The following is a 23,646-nucleotide window of genomic DNA, read 5'->3' as shown; positions in this document are numbered from 1 at the left end:
GTTTCCTTCGGTACAAAGAAAAAAAATGATTTATTTGCTGTATAACCGTATTTGGCTATACATATTTATATATATTTTATATTACACTATTTAAGTACACCGATATTTTTCTTTATTAACGATTTAAATGGTATTAGGTACATGCATAATATTATTATAATATATATATATATATATATTAATAAGGACGATAAAGTCGGGCAACCTGAGAGGTATATTCATGTTTATTAGACGAATGGAAATCTGAGATGGATCGAATCACGTAACGTGAGCCTTATCATACCACGCTAGCGTACCTACGTGTAATAGATTTTCATGGTAATGAATATTATTCACCGAATTGTATGTATTTTTATTGTGTTACGAGGTATCGAGTGTTGTTGTTAAATGTTTATAAAAAAATGTAGGCAGACCATTGAATAGTAAATACTTGCGATGTGTTTCGGAGATGGATATCACAACGTCATCTTGTAAATCGACTACATTAATAATTAATATATAAAGCGTTTACGCCAGTTGTTTATATTTTTATATAGTAATAAACATTATGTGTAATATATTTATGTAAAACATTGTAATTTCCATTTTATACGAATTTCAAGCTTTACGAAAATGTAAAATACTTTATCGTTTTATTTTGAAACTACTTTTTAATATTACGAAAAATCCATCATAGCTTACATTCGCGGTGTGGTATACTGCGGTTGATACAATTTGTATACACTCATAATCATAAATTCAATGTTAAAAAATAAAAATGAAATTTCGTTAAACGTAATTGAATTTCCATAAAATTACTAGAACTCATATACACGGAGTACTGTTTATGACAGGCGTAAATAATATATATTTATAAAAAAAACTTACTAACCATTTTCGTTGGTGTAAGAAAAAAATTACAAATTTAAAATATTCTAAAACTACATTTAAAAATAATATATAATTGTAGATGCATATTTGCATCCATATAAAAGACTAAATCTTTTACTTTCACACACAATTATGCATATATTTTGTAAATTAAATTAATTATTGATGTTTACACGGGAATTTACTGCGTGACACCGTCATATTATGTCATATATTTTTAACATAAAATAATTTCATTAAATATTATGTATTATCATGAACAAATTTGTTTTTAAATTAGCATGATAATCAATAGGCATGTATATATTATTTTATTATTTTACTCATTCTATTAAGTTTTGTGATAATTTAATATCTCATTGAATTCTGGGACATTCGTTAGAATGTTACACTTGTAGATTCCTCACTCCTGCAGTGGTACCCCTATAAGTATAAAACAGCCAGAATTGGTTTCTAAAAGCAAAAATACTTTTTATTTAACAATATCGTTTGGACGAATATTGAATATATTAATATCATTATAATAATGTAGAAGGGTAATATTACTCGCAATACTCATCATGAATTCTCTTTGGACATAATTATTACATTTTCTTTATGATAATAAATACTTAAATAATAAATTATGTTATATTAAAATAATCTTATCAAATAGTTCTCTCGTATAATATGTGTACAATATTGAATATACAATACATAGGTAGGTTATATTTTTAACGTAAAACACTCAGCTATTTAATACTTGTTATTATTCAAAACATATATAATACGAAATTGTTGTAGTTTCTAATTTTAAGGTTTTGTACTTTTGTAATTTTGAACTCTGAACCCGAAAATGGTTTTGTTAAATGTTGACACAGTCCCTTATTATTAAAAACGTATTGCTTTATTTTAGAATATGTACCAATAGACAATAGTCTATAATTCAGTAGATAATATTATATTTAAAGTTTAGTAAGAATAACAGTAAACTTATTTACTGTACTAATACGAGATATGGTTATTTAAGGTCATTAGAATATGTAAAATGTAAATATAATGTTATTACCAATACCATGAAATTTAAAATAGGTACTATTGTCAATCAATTAATACAAAACCTTAACAATTACGGTGATGAATATATACATTTTGCAGCTTGCTATCTTAATGTAAAAATAAATATAATTAAATATAATATAATATAACTCAGTATACAATTCTACAACACCCATTGAAGGTAGACGACGATATTCTTGCGTTGAAATATACGAATCAAGGTTATACTAAATGGCACATAATTTGTTGTACAGGTGTACCACTAAATATTTGATACGTTTGAATGTATCTAATGCCGCGGCCGTCGTCTTAGAACACCCTATGCAGTACTCTGTACTCGAAAAATAATACAACAGGTGCGAGACTCAGATCTCCTGATAATCACACAGTTTGTGAACTCCGTCGTTGGCGTGCCGTTTAGTCTTGTGAAAGTCCATTTGTATTTCAGCGAACGATTTTTGCTTGGTCTCGGGCATGAACAGGCAGCAGAACAGGCCGCCGGCTAGGGAAGCAGCCGAGTAGATACCGAAGTTGGCGGATGCGCAGAGGGCGTCGGCCACCGGCTGGTAGATTGTGATCATGACTGTGGACGTGATCGTGACGGCCAACACGACGGCCGTGTCAGCCAGGGCCCGGGTGTCGGACGGGAAGTACTCGCACTGGACGACGGACAGCAATGGCATGAGGCCGATGTTGATGAAGAACTGGGCGCCAGCTATTGGCCAGAACAGCGGCTGCCAGCTACGGCCAACGGTGTCTCGCCCCCAGAGAACGATGGCCACGGCCGCGTGACAGGCGGCCGTGCCGAAACACGAGACGATCATCAGTGGCCGACGGCCGCAACGGTCCACAACCAGCGCGAACGGAACGGCGGCCACCAGCACGACCAGGCCCAAGTACACAGCGGATGCGTTGGCCGATATATGGGTGCCTGACATGATGGACGCCGCGTATGCCTCTAACACGCTAGCCCCGCAGGCCATTTGTAGTACGGCCAACACAATGACGATCACCAGCGGGCGACGGTCTCTGTTTAACAGGTCTCTGACGCTCCCTTTATCCCTGTAAAAATAATGTCAACAACGGAATTATAAATGATATTATCCGTATATAATTAGAATATTATTATAATTAAGTGTATCACGCAAACAAATTATGAGACAGGCACTCACTATACTCAGTGTATACTCACTATACTAAACTCTACAAAAAAACACCAACGAACCCTAAAAAAATTCGGTGAAAAGTCTGAGTGAGTGCGAGTTCAAATCAAAATCTAAGTAGTTCAACAAGAAATTTGGGTGAAGTGAAATAAACTATAAGGTAACAATCATTTCGAAGGGCAAATCCAGTTCAATTTTTTAATCGAATAGCCACATACTTGTTATATTAATTTTAATATAATGTTACAACATATTTGTTTATTCACATGATATTTTGACATTGATAACGATGTTTGTAATTGGGCTTTGTTTTTTAGGGTGAAGAGTGTGCATCATACTCTAGGCCCCTCCACTCTCCCTATCATCAGAGTAGCACCAACATGGATCAAGCATTGGTATAATTCATCACAATACGATAGTTGTATGAATACAGACAAATAGGTAAACTTTGCAAGCAAGCCTCGTGCGATTTAGTATATTTATTATTTTTATCATACCGTTATATCGTATAGGGGTGATGATACTTTAGGAATTTTGGTGTGTTTTATGGCGCGCGCGCAGATTATAGGTACATATTATATGTATATACGGAAAGAAGTCACCGCGACATGTGTAGGAGAGGGAAAACCAATTTTGTTTTTCGTTGTTGTTTTTTTCTCGCGGGTCTTTCGAAATTGCTATAAATATTTACACGGCTTTCCTTTTGTTGGTGTACGTCACTGTGTACCGTTTGACGAGATCAAAAAAAAAAAAACGAAGCGATAAACACAATTCCCTCGAGACAATCTCAACCGAAAACTGGTAAATTAATTTAAAAAGTTGTTCACAAACACGTCGTAGTATAGGTATATATATAATAAAGTCATGTAAAAAAATTTTAAAAAACCTACCTTGAATTAGTTGAATAATACCAGAAAATGTACTTTGAACGTAACACAATCGTTTTGATTAAAGCGTAGAGTAACATGCATATCATTCATTAAAAATATACTAATAAGTAATAATATTAAATATGAGATTAAACGTTAATAAAAACCTGGCAAGTAGGTAGGTATAGCCACCAAACTCTATCGAATATGGTATGGCTTACCTCGGAAATTGTATACACTATACAGTATAAAAATTATACAGAGTATAATATTATTTAGCTTGGAAGCAGGGCTTAAAATCGGTAACCGGTTTGTAACGAAAACCGGGAAAAAAACCGTAAATTTGAGAACCAAAACCGATAACGGCTTTTAGTTTTGGAATGCTGGAAGCGGTTATTGGTTATCGGTAATCAAGGTAAATATCTAAGTATTAACATCAAAGCGGTTACCTCGTATTTTCAATCCCGGTTTTATAACCAAAACCTATTCCCGACCAAAAAAATTAACGGTTTTCTCGTGGAATTTAATACATGAATTATGTCATAAATCATGATTACATTATAGTTGAATTTAATTTTCCAGCTATTTTAAAATTTTTCACCCCGATGCCGTCGAGTATTGCAGATCCAGGGCTCGGAACTTTATGCATTTGCATCTTTCTCAGGAAGCTGCATATTTCAAATCTGATTCGATACAAATTCGTTTCATGAACCATACAGTTGAAATACAACATTTTATGTTGCATATTTTACTAAATTTATATGATTACGCATATTTAAAGATTTTGAGTATATAAATGCATTTTATGGTAAAAATTTATAAGAAATCTACAACAAACAAGTTTTTTATAGTTGAATATTGTAAATTAAACAATTTAAAAATAAATAGCCGCCGCACACGGTTTCCTAGTCTATATTTTGAATTATATTATACCGAGTAAAAGTTGAAATATTGTGTAAATGTTTATAAATATTATAAATTATAATCGTCTTATTTAATTAAAATGTTTTCAAGAATAAAATATTTATTTTTACCAATAGCTGTCACTATTGCCGTCGGCGACGCTCGCCTGTATGGTTTATAGTGTTTTTACTAAGAAATAAGAATTGGCCTTTAATGACCGTAATGACCGGCCAGGTTTACAGATTCAGTATTATCAAAAGAAAAATATAAATAAAATATTTATTATTCAAAAATAATTTTTTTTTCTCTATAATTATGCTTTTAAATACATTTTTTTTCAAATAATAAATGCATATTATACCGCATATTTTGGTTTTTTTTTAGTGCATACGTATGCACATATTTCATTGTTTTTTAGCGCATAAAGTTCCTAGCGCTTATCTGTTGAGAATATCACATATATATATATATGTATAGTGTTTAACTATATATTATAAATACCGTCACAAACGTCGTCGTTCATGATTATTTTTTTATTGATCTTTGTTTATTAGAAATATACACATTTATATACAGTGCCACAACTTACTATAGATAGGGGACCTTCCAAGTTTAATTTTAAGCAATTTATTGTTTCAAAATTTTTAGGTTTTTATCACATTATACTTTGTTTTGCATACATTTATAAATAGTTTAGTATTAAATTATGACTCCCAGAGCCCAAACCCTCCTGTTTCTGCATTTGTTATTTGTAGTGTTTGCTCCAAGGGTCGGTCCGAAGGCTAGCGTAGAATTCTCGATCTGCAGATCTAGGTTTTATGGTACTGTAATATATACAATACAACCAAAAAGTTCCGTGTCAATGTATCACTCTTAGTGTCATCTTGGAAAGTTATTATATTTAATTTTGGTTTTTTACAGTTATAAATAAGAAAATTATAACAATAACATTATTTATGCAATTTATTTTTTTGATTTATGAAGATCGCCATTAACTTGATTTAAGTTTAAATTTAAACTTTAACTTGAAATTTGTTTTAAACTTTAAAGCAGTTTGAAAAAATAAATAATAAATATTTAATTTGAGGGAAATCGACCAAATTAAAGCATATTAAGTTTTTGATTTTGTAATGATAATAGTTATGTTATCAACCCACGAATGGCCTGAATTAACTGTTTTAAAAATATGATTAAAAAATTGAAAAAAATTATTTTTAAAAATCGGTTTTAACCGGTAATCGATTACTAAAAAACCTTATCAACGGTTTTTAAACGATTAACGGTTATCATTGTGTTTGAAATATCTTAGAGAAACGGTTACCGATTACCAAAATATCAAAATTAAACGATAACCGGTTACCGGTTTTCAAAAATTTTCGATTACCTACCGACTTTATTGATAACGGTTTTAAGCCCTGCTTGGAAGTTAATAGTACCTATACAACTATTGCTTATACCTAATACTGAGACAAAGTTAACAACTTAAAGTTTATTTTAAACTAGTACTAGTAAATTTATTTTATAATATTGTATATATTATTGTTTATACACACAACACACTAACCTTTATTCGATGTCTTCGTTAACAGACGTTATCATTTGAGTTTTTATACCCTATTTTATATAATATGTTTACTTCTAAGAAAATAAATTATACCTTTGTTGTGAACAAAAATTATACATTATGGATAGTTGCTTAAAATAATGTTTATGTTTATAACTTCAAACTGAAATCAAGACTGTATCACTGAAATTGTTGTTTTATTACGCATATATTTTGTTATTGACGTTGACATTAAAAATACGAGTTCTTGTTTTCAAAATGTAATTTTGTTTATGCATTATGCACATAACTTAAGTATAACTGTTGACTTTTTTATTTTATTGGTAGGTAATAAACATCACGTTTAATGCAATTATAAACTTCTCCGTGTTGTGGGGCTCAGAGGGAACAAGAATTAATTTGGTAAGGGTACACCTTAAGTAAACGTATTTATTAAATAAAAAAAACCCAGCGGCCTATACTCCCTGCAGGTTGCAATGACACACATTATTGCATTATAATATTATACTGTTCTGTATGCATGCGCGCGTATACAACGTACATTATTATAAATTATAATATTGTACTTATACATACCAGAGATACCTCCCTCTAAGGCTAAACTGTACGTAATAGCGTGTGTACCTACGTTATATTATGTAGACGCGTATTATAAAATATGTACCTATGTACAATTTGTAAAACGAATATAAATAGGGTATTAATAATTATTATTATAACGAAATAAAAAAAAATAGATAGGCACCTACATAAATATTAATTTTTTAACATACATCGACTGTATATAATATACCTGTAAACAATAAAATATAAGCGAGAGAGTCGATATATTATACAAACATATTTTGAACGAGGAGATGAACGGCTTATAGCCACCCAAGTCCGTGAATATAAATAATATGGTAAAAATCCCTAATGTGAATGCGTCTCGTGACGTTCGAACACGCGCCACTCGCATCGTAAACGTACGATATATGTACCCATCGGGGTTTACTGCATTTGATGTAGGTTGTATAATATGGAAACTTCTACTGGAAAAAAAGAAACGTCTCTTCGCAAACAAGCAGCGGCACTAAAGTTGTAGAGGGACATGATGACATAATAGACACCTGCGATTTGCATAATGTGTACATGTGAAATGTAATATAATATATATATATGTGTATTGTATGGTTTTAATGTAGTTTACGGACGATTGTCACTAATAGTACCTTTATACGCCAGAGCAGTCGTCGTTGTAATTCGAAACTAGATATAAATTGACAAAGCCGTTTACTCGGAAGGAGTATTTTATTCAATTTACCTAGATGTCATCATTGTTATATTAACTCGATAAGGAACTTGATGTTATTATAAATTCAACAAATAACTTTTTCAGTCTTTCTTCTGGAGTTTTCGACAGTCAACCATTTCCAATTTAGAACATATTATTTTATTGAACGAACATTTCTAGATTTAATTTTTTTCCTCCAAACAACACCACTAGTACAAATACACATTACACACGTTACCTTGACAAATATTATATACCTGTCGTTTGAAATGGAGTGTTTGACGGTCAACAGTTCGGTTTGTAGATCGTCGTCCGTGTAACTCCGCAGTGACCACAAGCACACAGCCGCTTCGTCAGGTCGGTCATCCAGCATCAGGTAGTATGGCGACTCGGGCAGGAATAGGAACAGTGCGCCGGACACGACCGCAACGCAGGCCGATGTGGCGGTCAGTGCGGTGTAATCGCCGAGCAGCCAACCGGCCGAGTACGAGAACAGCAGGCCCAACGCGTAGCTGATCTGCACTAACAGGCTGAGCTTGCCACGTATCCGGATGCTGGCCATCTCGCCGACGTACGCCGGAACCACCACCCATGCGATTCCCACGGAAAACCCCTGGAGCAGCCTGGCCACTAACAGACACCATGCCTGAAACGTGGAATAAAATGAATTTATAGTTTTATAATTATAGGTTAGAATAATAGGTGTCATGTGTGAATAATTCACAATTTTATTATAAAAATGATTTTTGCGAACAAAATATGATTAATGATAGAGTTTCCAAACCAATCGTGTAATTTATAGATGCTATTTATTGAATCAATAAAATGCGAAAAAAAATATTTTTCATATTTAGAAACACATTTTTCTACAGCCCTCGCTTGATTTTTGATTTTATGATTTTATGTTTATGCCAATAGCGTGCGAGTAAATAATATCTATACGACCATACATAATCATAATCAATAATCATTGGTTAAATTTAACTAGAAATTAAGTAGCTGTAACTAATGGCCTTTGCTGCAGTTTTTATAACTTATAAGGCCAATAAAAAAAAAATAATATACAATAAAAATCTTTATATTAAATATGAATTAATTGATTTCATATTTCTAGATATTTTCTCTTATCATGTGAACTCATATCAAAAAACTCTCGTTATCAAATTTACTTATTGTGTTATTATAAATATAAATTGTAAATAAAATAAAAATAAAAAAAATGTCTGAATAACGAAATGAAAGAATAATTTACTACTAAACGCCTATTCGAAAAAAATCGGAATAGTTGTATGACGTTCAATTTGAAGTTTTGTACTTAGATTGCCGATTTCCGCAAACAACCCCTTACATGGAATCTGAACGTGTTATTTTTTTTTTATCATTATTATGTTATTCACCCTGTACCACGGTCACGCGGGATCCAAAAACGACGGTAACGGCAACGACGACGACGCGTTTTGGAAACAACGGTATCCGTATAATATGACGTTAATATTCATTGTTTGAATACAATCTCTCAGCGCCCCCGTAATGATAAATTGCCGAGCGTGTTACTTTGTTATTATGATATGTTTGGGTTGGTATAATATATGTACGTGAGTGTGTGTAGGTGTGTGTGAGTGTGTGTGTGTGTGTGTGCGTGTACGGCGAGAATAACACATTATAATATTTTCACCGCACCACAAACATGGAAATTATTTTATTTCCCGAAACAGCGCAGTTTTCAGACGACCCAATCCCGCCGGCGTGTATATATTAATGCGCGCGCGCGCGTGCTTAATAATAATATACTCGGCCCGGTTTTTTTTTGCGAATTCCCAAACGAACGTAGTAATATTATCGCACCGTGTTGAACTAATTTTCTGCAGTTACGTATATGTTAATATCACTGTACCGCACAGTATTGGATAATATAAACGCTACATTGGCGTTGATTTTCGTTTCCAACACGTCTGTATATTATACATTATAATATGCATTATTATTATTATTATTATTATTGTGATTGGTGTCTTAATGCCTTCGCAGACTGCTACTATATAGTATGCAGCGGAATTTTCGAGAGCAGACTCTAAATTGTGTAGTGATGAGTGATCCGTTTAGACTATTGTGCTGAAAATGTCACTGATTTAAAAACTTAATTATTATTATGATTACGTCTCTACAGTTTTTTTTTTACACTGTACACACAGCATTTGTTTCACGACAACGTCATTACAGTGTTTTTATTATTCATTTTTCATATTTTAATTCCTTTTTTTTTTTAACAAAATATGAATAATTTTTTCTTTGTGCTAAATATTTTATAACGCCTACAAAAATATAATCATACCAAAACGAGCACAATGCCTAAAGATATATCTTGACATTACAAACCTTGATATTAAAAAACGGATGTTCCTAAGAATAAAACTATAAACATATTTTATTTTATTTTATTTTTGTTATTATATTGAAATAAATCTACAATCTATACATTTTTTTTGTACAATTAATAGGTTTGAGAAGTGACAAATAAAAGTGGTTAACATGAATCAAGAGATTAGGGAGGATACCTAGTGGTAACACCCTATGTATAGAGGTATACATAATTAAATATTTTAATCTTATATGGTAGACTACTAGTATATACAAATTAATTTTTACGGTTATTCGATCATTTTAACTAAGGTTTATATAATGTATATTCTACTATTTTCAAAATCATTGAGTCGGTTACTGTCCAATGTTTATATTATTGTATAACATAATGTTTTGATTATCTCCTAATTATAACCATATACGTAATAGGTTACTAATAACGGTAATATTAAACAATCATAATAAATGTAAAAATGGTTAATTGGACTGATATTTTAATTTAAAATAAATTGTTATTCTCATATCTATAAACCTAAGTTTGAAGTCATATTAACAATTTAAGCAATAGATAGTTTATTAATAAAAAAAAAATGTTTTAACATGAATGCTTACTTTATCTTTCTTAGAGATAAAAAAAAATCATAAATACGCGTAATATGTAGGTAATGTAGCAATTAATTCTGTGAAGTGTATTTGATAATGATAATCTATATAGGTATTTTTATGCATATATGCAATGTGTAAAATAAATTATAATATATAAAGTATAGGTATTATACATTTTTTATATTCTTTATTTCTATTGTTATAAGTTATAATATTTACATTACCTAGGAGTATATATTTAAAGTAGATTAGTGGTGTTGTTTGTTTCTCTGTCAATAATTTTTATTTATAAATAAATAAAACTAAATAATTTTTAATATATCTAAATGCGATACTGATGACTGACTGGCTGAGTTTTTCATTCTGGCGATGCGTCACATATGGTACTTAAATAGGAGGTTCCTATAAGCGTATAAATATCGGAGGTCGATTCACACGGGTCACTGGGTCGCCTTCGGGTCGCCTAACTTTTCCACACCTAACCATCAGTGCGTACACGAGTTTACCTAACTAAAAGCAATTACAATATAGAGTTCTCTCTCTCTCTCTCTCCAAAAAAAAAATGCATTAAATATAATCTATAGCGCAGACGTGTTTGATCCATCATAGTAGCTTGTTAGTATAAACGATATTTAGTAAAACTAATCGTATTATACGGTGAAAATCTCCAAGGCATAACGTAAACCTCAATATGTAAGGAAAATATCAAACAAATTTCGAAAATACAATTAGAAAATATCAAGTGTATGACCTTTTAACTGCAGCAGAGATGAGTTTCACGTCATACATTATATTTTATTGTATCAAGTAAGATTTTACTGCCTGTATGTATACTCGCTGAACAACGGATCTCGTCGCGAACAGGAAATGGCGAGCGGACTGCAGTACTAAATAATTATATAGTAATATTATCCATAATATTGGCGTAATATACGGGTGAGTACATCGATTCGAGTCTATAATGTCAGACGACGCTGCAGCTAGTAATGTGATTGCGACGGTGACGTCGTGTAAACATGCGCACAATATTATTATACTGACTTGTCGGCCAAACAGTATGAACATCCATCCGGCGAACATTAGCGGTGCGGACGTGGTGACGGCGTACTTGCGCCCGACCCGGTCCATCAGCCATCCCGCGGGCACGGCCATGGCGAAGTTGCCGACGTCGATGCACGCGACCATCCATGACATCTGCGCCGGCGTAAGCGACAGGGGCGCGCGTCCGGTCGACATGTACTCCATGACCGGTGACGGCCATCCGAGCACGATTCCCGCCATGAACACGGGCAACGACGCTGTATGGGAATGCAAGAAAATAAATTAACGGCAAACACTCGTGGGGGGGGGGGGGGGGGGTAGAGAAGCTGACTGGCCAAGGCGTGATGGTGTGCTTTATAGTTGGACAGGCGGATTAATAATATTATATGGGCTGCACGTCCCCCGCCATACTTTGCTAAGGCTCGTCAAGCGCCAACATTGTAAGTTCAGTGGCGCAACAAGCGGGGGTGTTGGGTGGTACTTACACCAGGGCAGCTGACACTTTAGGGGGCACCATCTGATGCCTGTGTTTTTGCCACGTATTTATTTTATTATAACATAAATTATCAAGATTTGAATAAAGATATTATTGTGGTAATAAGGATGAATGAAGGTATTTCTTGTAAAAATTACGAAAATAGATTTTTCTTTCCGTGGAACATTCAATTAGTTATAAATGGTTAATATGGTAATAATGGTATTATAGTCGTATAAATCGGTTTAGCAGTGGGTAAAGGTTGAGGACTAATTGAGATTGATAAGAGTTGTTTGATGACGTAATTGTAGTTAGTACGACACTGTTACGAACTACGAAGACGCTAATAGACGGAAAATTAGTATAACATCTAAAATTAGAACAAAAAATAGTAATTTTTGTAATATTATCAGTTATCACGGATGATGGACGACGGAAACGACGGATCATTTTACTTGGAACAGTTGGTACTTTATGTATACTATACAAACCTATATTTGATGTTTTTAAGTCAGTGCAGTAAGCAGTTGCCAATACCAATTGAATTTAATTTAAAGCCTGTGACTAGTGTTGAACAGTTTAAGTTTTTATTAATATTTAACTATTTTAATTCAATTGATTGTACTACATTCCATTAAAAAAAAATGTCATCAAATCAATCAAATAGAAAGCAGTTAAGTGGTTATGCAAAATGTAAATTAAAACAAATTAACGATGAGCATGTAAATAAAATAAGAGGATCTATAGATCAATTTATAAAAAAAAAACCAAAATCTGAAATTGGTAGGTATAAAAACAATAATAATATTTTAAAACTTTAGACCATTTTGTGGTACTCTATATTAAATACATTTACCATTATTTTTATAATAATTTTAGTTAATAGCTGTGCTCTGAATAAAGAAAATAGTGACATAATCATAAATGAAATATTGGATCCAGTCATCTCAGATGTAAGAGATATTTCAGTAGATGCAGCCAATACAGGTACTTAATATTAATTAAATATTAATTTAATGCCATGAAATTGTATGATATACACATATTATTATTATATTTAGTAGGTAATGTTTTTAACCGTCAACAATTAATTGATAAAACAGTTTCATGTACTCTGTAGTTTATATTAAATACATTTACTATTTATTATTATTTATTTAATGATTATAGTTAATAGCTGTGCTCCGAATAAAGAAAATAGTGACATAATCATAAATGAAATATTGGATCCAGTCATCTCAGATGTAAGAGATATTTTAGAAGATGTAGCTGATACAGGTACTTAATATAATATTAATGCTATAAAATTGAATAATATATTATTAGTAGGTATGTTTAGTAATGTTTTATATCTCTCAACAATTATTTGAAAAAAAATTTGGTATATGTTATAAAATAGATAGGTATTAGGTACCTACTAAAATAATATATAAACTAATTTAGTAGTTTAAGACTATTTTTTTTTTCATGATACAACATAAACAACTAAGGTCATTAAATGGATTTAATTTTATGTTATGAAATGTCAACTTATGAGTTAACAAAAATTATTATTATTCATGTTACAAAAGTGTAGCTACAACATAAAACAAAGTTATCAATCATACAATAAAAAAAAAAAATTGAATTTTAAAAATCACATATTATTAATTGTGTTTTCCTAATTTTAAGTAAATTTGTGCAGTATGAGTATCCATCTGATATATGTTACTATGATGAAAACATGAACTGCAATATTAAGAGATTTATAATATCTAGTAGACCATGTAGGCCAGACATTGATTTTCCTTACAGAAAATATGAAGACGGAAAATGTTTTCGATTCTCAACTAATTTTTATACAATGAAATTAAAATCTGGTATAAATGTTCCACGGTTTTGGTGGTGTTATTCTGTTGGATGGAATGTCGCTTATTGCGAAACATGTTGGTTGTTCGCTAATCGTCAATATTCCTACTACCAAGATTCTTCGATCAAAGGGATTAATGATTGGTGACATCTAGCATCAAAAATTGAAAAACACGAATCATCAAATCAACATATCGAAGCCAGGAAAATTCGCTCAAATTGGGAAACAAATAAAACCATAGACAAAAGTATAGCTGAACATCAATATGCTACTGAAATAGTCTACTGGCAGAATGTATTAAAGAGAATCATAAAAATATATTTTATCATTAACTGCTGGAAATTCAGCTATTAGAGGACATGAACATAAAGATATCCAAGGAAAATTATCAAGTCCAGGTAAGCTTTTATGTTGGGTATTTTATTTTAAATAATAAAAAGAACCAAGAACATTTATCGATTACATGTTTGCATACATTTCAAATTGTTTATAATATATATTATATGTATGTGTTTGTACTGTCATAATTATATGTAACGTATAAGTAATTATTTTAGTAAATAATAAATTTTTATTTTCTAGGAAACTTTCTACAAATGGTTTATCTTTTGGCAGAATTTGATCCTATTATGAGTGATCTTTTAAATGATGAGAAAAAGAAAATCAAATACCTCAGTTGGAAAATACAAAACGAATTAATTGATTTACTGGCTTCGAGCACAAGAAATTTACTATGTGAAGATATAAAAAAATCTCATTGGTTTTCAATTTTTATGGATTCTACTTTGGATATCACCAAAATTGACCAAGTTAGTATAGTGATTCGTTATGTAAAACTTGATTATGAAACAAGAAACTTAACAATTGAAGAATCATTTTTGGGTTTCTTTTGTATTCAACAACACGGAGCCATTGATTATGAACAATTAATTACAAATGTTTTACTGGAGTTAGGGCTAGATATCAATATGTGTAGAGGACAAGGTTATGACGGAGCAGCTGTAATGAAAAGATTTTACTCTGGCTTGCAAAAACGAATTAAAGATAAAGTTCCAACTGCATCTTATATACACTGTTGTGCGCATAATCTTAACTTAATAATATCAGATGCTGCAAAGAGTAATCAAAAAGTATTAATGTTTTTTGAAACTGTTCAGGCTGTATTCAATTTTTTTAGTTCAAGTGCACCAAGGCGGGGAACTTAAGCTTTTGGTGAAGTAGATGCAAATAAAATAAAGCAAAGAGTCCTAAAAAAAGTATGCCCCACTCGCTGGGAATCGCGACACGTATCTATTTATGCCTTAAAAATTAGATTTATTGATGTTTTGAAATCCTTAAGCAATATTTCCTTAACTAGTCAGAAAAAAGAAGAAAGAAATATTGCAAATGCTCTAAAAAAAAATAGAAAAAATTGAATTTTTTTTGTTGTTATGCTTATGGGAAAAAATATTAAGACCATTATATGGAGTATCACAGTCTCTTCAACGTAAAAATACTAATTTACATAATGCTTGTCAAAACTTACAAGAGGCTAATTTTACTATTCAAAATTTAAGAAATCAGTATGATGATTTAATATTAACAAGTCATAACATGTGTGATAAATGGGGAATTTCAAAAGATTACCATGAAGTTTGTTCTAAATTCGCTATTAAACATTTTGAAGAAGTTGACGGTGATAGAAGATTGGATGTTACGGAAGATAATTTTAAAGTTCGAGTTTTCTTATCAGTGATTGATACAGTTATTTTTCAGCTTTCTAACAGATTTAACGGATTAAAGGAAATAACTGAAAACTTTGATTTTTACAGCCAAGTACATTAGTTATTTTATCTGAAGATGACTTAATAATTCTTCGTATGATTTTACACAATTATACAAAGATGATATAAGCTCAGATTTAATACGGCAGTTACTGTCAATAAGAGAATTAATAAATATTTTTGAAGTTAAAAGTATCAAACAATTGACATTATATATTTTAAAAAATGACTATAGTACAACATATAGTGATATTTTAAGTGCAACCTTAATTTATCTTACATTACCTGTAACAGTTGCATCAGCGGAAAGATCGTTTTCTAAACTGAAACTTATTAAAAATTACTTAAGAAATTCAATGAATCAAGATAGACTATCAATCATTGCCATTCTGGACATTGAAAAAAATAAGACTAAACAGTTAAATATAAACAAAATAATAGAACATTTTGCAAACTTTAAAGTTAGAAAAGTTAAGTTTTGTTAAAATGTAGGTGTATTAATTTTTTTTTTATGAATTAAAGAACCTACCTACCCATGTTATAATTTGTATAATTTATATGTATATATATATTTTTTTATCTATACTATAAAATATAAATATATAAAGAAAATAATATATTGTAGGGCACCAAGTAATTTTTGTTACTAGGGCACCATAAGGTCTAGTTGCGCCACTGATTGTAAGAAAGATATAATTATGACCCAGTCAATAGGTAGGCGTGCTAACTTGTGAATAATATGATGGTATACCTAAAATGTATGCTATCTTTTTCTAAAACTTTTGTTATCATTGTTACTTATTATCTTTTTCTTACAAAGGATCAAGGGAAAATCAATTGGAAAAAAGAAATCACCAAAAAACACCCCTTAAGTGGTATATAAAATAAAAGTATTCGAAAAAAAGGTTCTCGTGAGTTCATTATTAAGGTAAAATTGGGATGAAAATGCTTGGTGATTCATCCTGTAGTATAAATCGCGTCATTGGATGCTATATGCGACAACTAATGTAATATTATGTACCTACAGTAAAATAACGTTAAAACGAAATTTCATGATACCGATAAAAAAAATGTCAGCAGCTTTCCGTTTTGTTTGACGATAACCTTTGTAAGCTAATTGAATTCCGTTTTGTTTGATTATAAATAGTACATAGTATGCATAACATTTATTGTGTAAATAATTATTTATTCAACAAATCAAATGATTAAATTGTCCGTAAAACAAATAATACAATCATGAGTAATAATTGATAAAGAAAAATAATTACAACGGTAATAAAAATTAAAAATAATTTCTAAATATCCATTTAAAGTTTATGTTTGGTACCAACAAAATCTTAAATATTCGATAAGTTAATTTTTTATTCAATGACAACCATCTGTGTGAATTATATTTTAATAATTGATATTTTAGATTCTGAGTGGAATGATGAATGTATTGATTTTACAATGATATTGTGTTTTTAGATTCTGAGCGAAGCGATGAATGTATTGATTTTACAATGATGTGTGTTTTTTTTTTTATTTTTTATTTTTTTTTTGTGTCTGTCATCACCTTTTAGGACAGTAAAAGTGCTTGGATTTTCTTCAATAGTAACTTTTCTGATAGGAAAGTGAATCTAGTTGGTACTTTGGGGGGTCAAAAGTAAAAATTTCCCAGTAGTTTCACAAGCGACGTGAAAAACAAAAGAAAAATTAAGGAAAAACGGGAATTTTTACGCAAAATCTGTTTTCGAGAAAATCGGTTTTGGTTTTTGGTGTAACTCTAAAACAAATGACCGTAGGGACATGAAATTTTGACTGAATGTTTATATTAGCATTTTCTATACACCATAAAATTTACAAAATATTTTGACTCTTTTTGAGCTGTTTACGGCCATTGTCAGTTTTCAATTTTTTTAGTTTTTTTTTCTATAAATATCAATAAAATTTTATCTGTTGAGTAAAAAAGCTTGAAAATTTAATAGAAGGCTCCTAGGTTATTGTTTCAAAGGCAGATGAAAAAAATTAAAAATCCTTAGTCAGTTTTTAATTATAAGCATTTAAAGTTCAAATTTTGACAAAATACGGAAAAATCACGAAAAATAGCAAATTATTTTGATGAGAATTCATAAAAATTTTTCTTTTTAAATCTAAGATTTTAAAATGTAATATAAGATTACTCATAAGTTTGTCTACCTTTTCAAAAAAAAATGTCTAGAAGAAACTTAAATTAAATTTTCATGAGCGTCTGAAATTTATATTTTTACAACATTTGATATTTACTCGATTTCTCATGTAACAATTTTCTTATTTTATTGTAATTAAAAAACGAATGACTGTAGATACTTGAAAATTTCACTGAATGTTTATATTAGCATTTTCTATACACCATAAAATGTTGAAAATATTTTGACTCTTTTTGAGCTGTTTACGGACATTGTCAGTTTTCAATTTTTTTAGTTTTTTTTTCTATAAATATCAATAAATTTTTATTTTTTGGGTAAAAAAGCATGAAAATTTAATATAAGGCTCCTGATATATCGTTCTAATAGCAGTTGAAAAATATTAAAAATACATAGGCACAATTTTTTTTCAAATTTTGACAACATTTATCAAATTTATAATTTATTAATTATTTTGTAGTTAAAAATTTATAAAATATTCTACTTTTATAGCTAAGGATTGAACATTTAAAACAAGGTTCCACGTAAATAGGTAAATATATAAATTACTTTATTCACAATAATATAATCAAATATACTAATATCATAGGCTGATTGACCGTTTTCGCTCAGGAACGTTTTTCTTATACAATGATATTATACCATTGAATTCAAATTTAACACCATCCATTACAGTGACCCACTTGTAACCTACTGTACAGCAGAGTGACATCCACTCACACACTTTTTAAAATGAAGACTATATATTTTAATTTGAACACAAGAAATCCAATACAAATAGGTACCGAATAATGTAAAGTTAAATCAAGACTAATGAATCATGATTATAACTGGCTCACTGGTGACTGGGGTATGATATTTGACGAGATTTAATGAGAAGTTCCACGTTATAAGTAAAATACATACCAGTTTACACTATCTATTGGTATAATTTAAAATAATAATTAAACTATGATTTTAATAACTAGTAAAGATAATATAATGCGTTGGGATATACTGGCATATTTCCGTACCTGCAGGAACAACACTCCACACAAGACTGCCTATTATTCTGGAATTCGTTTACACTCGTGCACTGATTTCCAAGAGTGAAGAGATAGTGTGTAGATTAGCATGCCTATAAGTAGTGTATCGATTTGACAATTATGCTGATGGCTGATCTATATGTCTTCATAATGTTGACACACTGCTTATGTGTGCTAGTTGTGATGTCCCCATTTTCGGTTGTTTATTATATATTTTTATATGCTAAATTTATGTTATACACTTATACATCGATATTACAACACTATATTATTTAGTAGGTACCTACTACCTAGACACTAGACAGAGACAGAATTACCTACTATAGTACATGCCTGCACTGGAAACAAATTCAAATTAATTATATATAGGTATTTTATTAAAATAATTATGAAACAGTAGTTAGTAGATACCTATACTAAGTATATATTTTAATAAATTTGTAAGAAAGCCCGTAAAGTGTCGGTTAACGCTAACTGACTGATAACATATTTTGTTACTGGGAGTAGGTATTCGGCCGGTTAAGTGTCTGATAATGCTATACGGCAGAATTTTTTTTGTGTTACCGATATAATTCTGCCAGTTATTCTTAACTGATACTTAACCGGACATTATAAGAAAGGTCCTTAGTTGATGTTAATTTTTAGAATAAAAGGTGAGGTACTTTATATTTTAAACCTACATGACCAAATATGATAAAACGTAATAAAACAATTATAGAGACTGGTTTTCAAAAGTTTAATAATTTATAATTCCGTTGTTACGTGTCCATATCGGCACATTCCAGTTTAACGAGATTTTACTTATAACCATTTCCTCGGTTGGCGAGCAACTGCAGTTAAGTGGGGTTAAGTTGGTTCAATCATATTGGCAAATTTGTATAACTGTCATGCACACGTTAAACTCCGCCACTGGTCTACAGTGGAATTCAAGGGAATTTTACGTTTTTGCTGAGTTAATTAAGCAGGTTAATATAGATTTTCTTCCACTACTTGCTGCAAATGTTCGTTTTCATGTCGCTTATCGTTCTTTTCGTTTTACTGCTCTTTTTATATTTCAAAGTTTGCCACCCGACTATGCGTATAACTGTCAACTAATTAGATTCATGAATTGTGATACATGGAGCCCATCTTCCTTCCTTCCTTTTGCTAATTAATATCTATGGTTCAAAATTTAAAATGTATCTTATATTCTTACTAGTCCTGTTGTTGCATGCTTCTTTAGTGTACAGAAATAATTTCAAAATTATTCAAAGTCCAATTAATAATACAGTTATTTGTCTCGTTGTTTCCAGCCTAAACTTTTGTATGCTCGGTCTCAGAGATAAGAAAAATAAGCCATTAATTAAAAACCAACAAGACATAATAATTAAATAACGCTATACTATAGCTCGTATAAGCACAGTGATATCAATCCTCTCTCCAGTTATGTCAACGACCATAAACAATGATGGAGTCCAGTGGTTCAATTATGAGGTCAGGGTTGGTGATGGTTAGATGAGTGTAATCATTTTGATAAAAATGTATTCATCCAAACAGTTTTCTTGGTAAAATAAACACTTGCTTCAACGGTCTACGCCCGGTGACTGGTACTACTTAGTCGTAAAAAATAATTTATTAAGAATGTTAATTTAATTTAGAATATAATATAGATACTCTCTAACTAATAACGATTCCATAGAATATAATAAGCATTATGATAACAAAGCTTTACCCACACAACTACTTTTAAGAACATTTGGTAACGTTTAGCACGTCAAATTATAAATACGGACCCTTTAAAAAAATTCTGGTTGCACTACTGAAACAGTCTACTTCATTCGGTTTAGCATGCCTAATTTCTCACGTAGACGTAATAGTGTTATAATAGATATTAAGTGGTATTTTTTGATCAACTGCAAGATTAACTCAGTTAATGTGAACGCAAAGAAATTCTAATATTATATTAGTGAAACTAAATAAGTTCATAAGAAATAAACAACAATAAACTTAAGTGTATGCATAAATATATAAAAACAAATTCTTAAAATAAAAAGCTGTATAGATATAGTTTAAAAAATATATTTCATCTTTTCGAGATAAGATAATCTGATTATTACGAAATGGTTAAATATTATATTGTAAAAACTAATTACTAAATCTTAGGGTGAATTCTATGGTGAAAACAACGAAAATTCAAAATATATCTGTGTAAATGAAATAACAATTTAAACATCTACTTAAACTAGGGATCTACCCAGCTTTGATTTAATTTAATAAAACATCAATTCAATTCAATTCAAAATTAAATCTTTTGACTCATCATCATTACAGAACTAATGTGTATAAAGTTATATTAGTAAAAACCCAAAATCAACTTAATAACATAAACAGTTTGAATAAACCCAATTTTTGCTTTCGGGAATCCGGATACACTATTTCTATACCCTCCTCCCCACAAAAAAAATTGAATACTTTTTAGGTACTGATTTAATTATTTGTATATTTGAATGGGCGTGCCCAGTTACAAGTATAGAAATATGTCAAGAATTTACAATTTTATTTTGTTATTACAGTGAAAGTTAATCTTAAATATAGTACATAAAGTAACAAAATACTATATAATATTCAACTGCACTGCCATGAACCAAGTAACCAACGTGTTGTATTTGTGTTTTTTTTTCAAGATTCTGAGGGGAATATATAAAATATAAAAGCGTCTGAGACTGAAACGTATAGATACAACACACTTCAACAGTACCACAATATAAACAATTTATTATTATTACGACCGAAAAATTGCGAATGCGTTTTTCCTACGCCACAATATTATTACGCACTTGATTTTAATATTACAAGGTGTATTGTGATAATACGAGCGGCGTACACCATCATTGGTTATTGTTTTACCATTTAAATTAGAATGCATAATAATATATACACATTATATGTAATATAGGAATCCGAGTACCCGACATCCGTTAATGTAAATAATACATTTTAAGTTATTTACGTTGTAACTTGTAATATAATATTATAAAAAATATAATAATAGTAATTTCGATCTATGTATAATATTATAATGTATGTATAGGTGAAGTATCATAATATTATTTATAGAATTTTTACACGTGAACGATGATTATAAGACAGTAAAGTAAAGTAAACTATGGTGCCATATTATTATTCTAAAGTGAAGAAAAATCAGTTTTTTAATTTTCGGTTTTTAGATGATGGACACCACTGGGTACATCACGGCTCAGTGACGTAATTTGAATCGTACAAGGTATATGTGCGTATTAAAAATCTAATATTATAATATAATTTCGCCAGCTTCTTAGGTTAGGTTAGTTGGTTAGGTAATTGGTTGCCTGAAAATGTATAAATCCCGGACAGGGTTTGTGGCCTGCATAAAAATATTCGTATCGAAAAATCAAAACTTAAACTACGCCACTGGATACACGGACACAGTAATATCATTGATTATAATGTGTTAAGAGTATTATAACGTTATAATTTAGTTGAATCGACCAACCTACAATGCACGCGGCGATCTGTGTGGCCGAACCGGAGAATTGGCAAGGGCCCATCGTATTATCCTGTGTTCAGTCCGTGCGTATCCTACAGTGATTACTGTATTATTATATAATATGAATTCTTGTTCCGTCGTTCTATTCCAATAATCCGACAGCCGTCACGCACCGATCGTCAATGATACGCGACTACTGCTGGTGGCTCGTATAATAATATTCTAACCGGCGACGGATCGTGCCGGGCGCGCAAAGACTATCAAGGCTGCGGTGAGTTAGACGCGACTTATTGCGCCGTCCATCGAGACGAAATAGACTATATAAGTAACCAGCACTGCATCACTAACCGATATGCGTTGAGAAATTGTTGCGCGTTGCCGGCCGGCGGCGGCGGCCTCATGTTACGTTATATTGTTAGGTATTATTATTATTATTATAATTCGACACGGCTTGTCCGGTGATATTTTAGCATGCAGTGGTACCATATATGCGATAATATATTTATCTATGTATATCATGATATTATGTCGGACGAAATATACGCTTTTTCGGCCGATGATGATAATGATTCATCTTCTTCTTATTATTATATTATTGATAAACTACCATCGTTTATATTATTAATGATAATGATTAGGCCATAACGCGCGAGGCGTAACACGCCCGACGGCCGACAACGTTTGTCGTCAAGAAGTGTTTTGAATGTTTTAATAATTGTAAATACCCCACGGGACCAGATCAAGAACGGCTGACGAAAAATTGCACGATATTAAACGTGGCAACCGACGGTGTTTTTTTTTATTTCATTATGAATGATGTCTAAGTAATTATCTGCCCGGCCGACGTCTTGATAAAAACATTTTTTCACAATCATTATAAACGTTATGGTATTAATGTATTATAGTGCTTGGTGATATATTATGTTTGAATTATACGCGTTGTATTTTATAATGTTATGTATAGGTACGACTAAAATTAAATAAATTAAATGTTAGTTCATCGTTTATTTGCTCACGAATATATTTTAATTTATTATGAAGCATGATATTATTATTCAATGATGTTTATCAAACTGTCATGGTTTATTTCAAGAAATAGGTATTAATTTATAATCATGAAACCTTATTTTCGAAACTTTTGTTCCGAATTTTACGAAAGTTCGTAATCCATGCATG

The 23,646-nt window shown here is 30.8% G+C and overlaps 2 protein-coding genes across 2 annotated transcripts in view; one reads left to right on the top strand and one right to left on the bottom strand.

Moving 5' to 3' along the window:
* The window catches only part of LOC132948175 (uncharacterized), a 239,878-nt gene that overhangs the window by 47,132 nt on the left and 169,100 nt on the right, over positions 1-23,646 (top strand). The window lies entirely within an intron of this gene.
* On the bottom strand, positions 1,510-22,868 carry LOC132949078 (uncharacterized). Its single transcript, XM_061019849.1, has 4 exons — positions 22,477-22,868; positions 11,689-11,945; positions 7,938-8,326; positions 1,510-2,970 (listed from the first exon to the last, which is right to left on the bottom strand). Exons 1-4 carry the CDS (start codon positions 22,529-22,531, stop codon positions 2,274-2,276), a joined length of 1,398 nt encoding a protein of 465 aa, XP_060875832.1. The 5' UTR covers positions 22,532-22,868; the 3' UTR covers positions 1,510-2,273.

The sequence above is a fragment of the Metopolophium dirhodum genome, chromosome 7 (assembly GCF_019925205.1).
Source record: "Metopolophium dirhodum isolate CAU chromosome 7, ASM1992520v1, whole genome shotgun sequence".
NCBI lineage: Eukaryota > Metazoa > Arthropoda > Insecta > Hemiptera > Aphididae > Metopolophium > Metopolophium dirhodum.
This window is presented reverse-complemented; position numbering and strand designations above follow the sequence as displayed.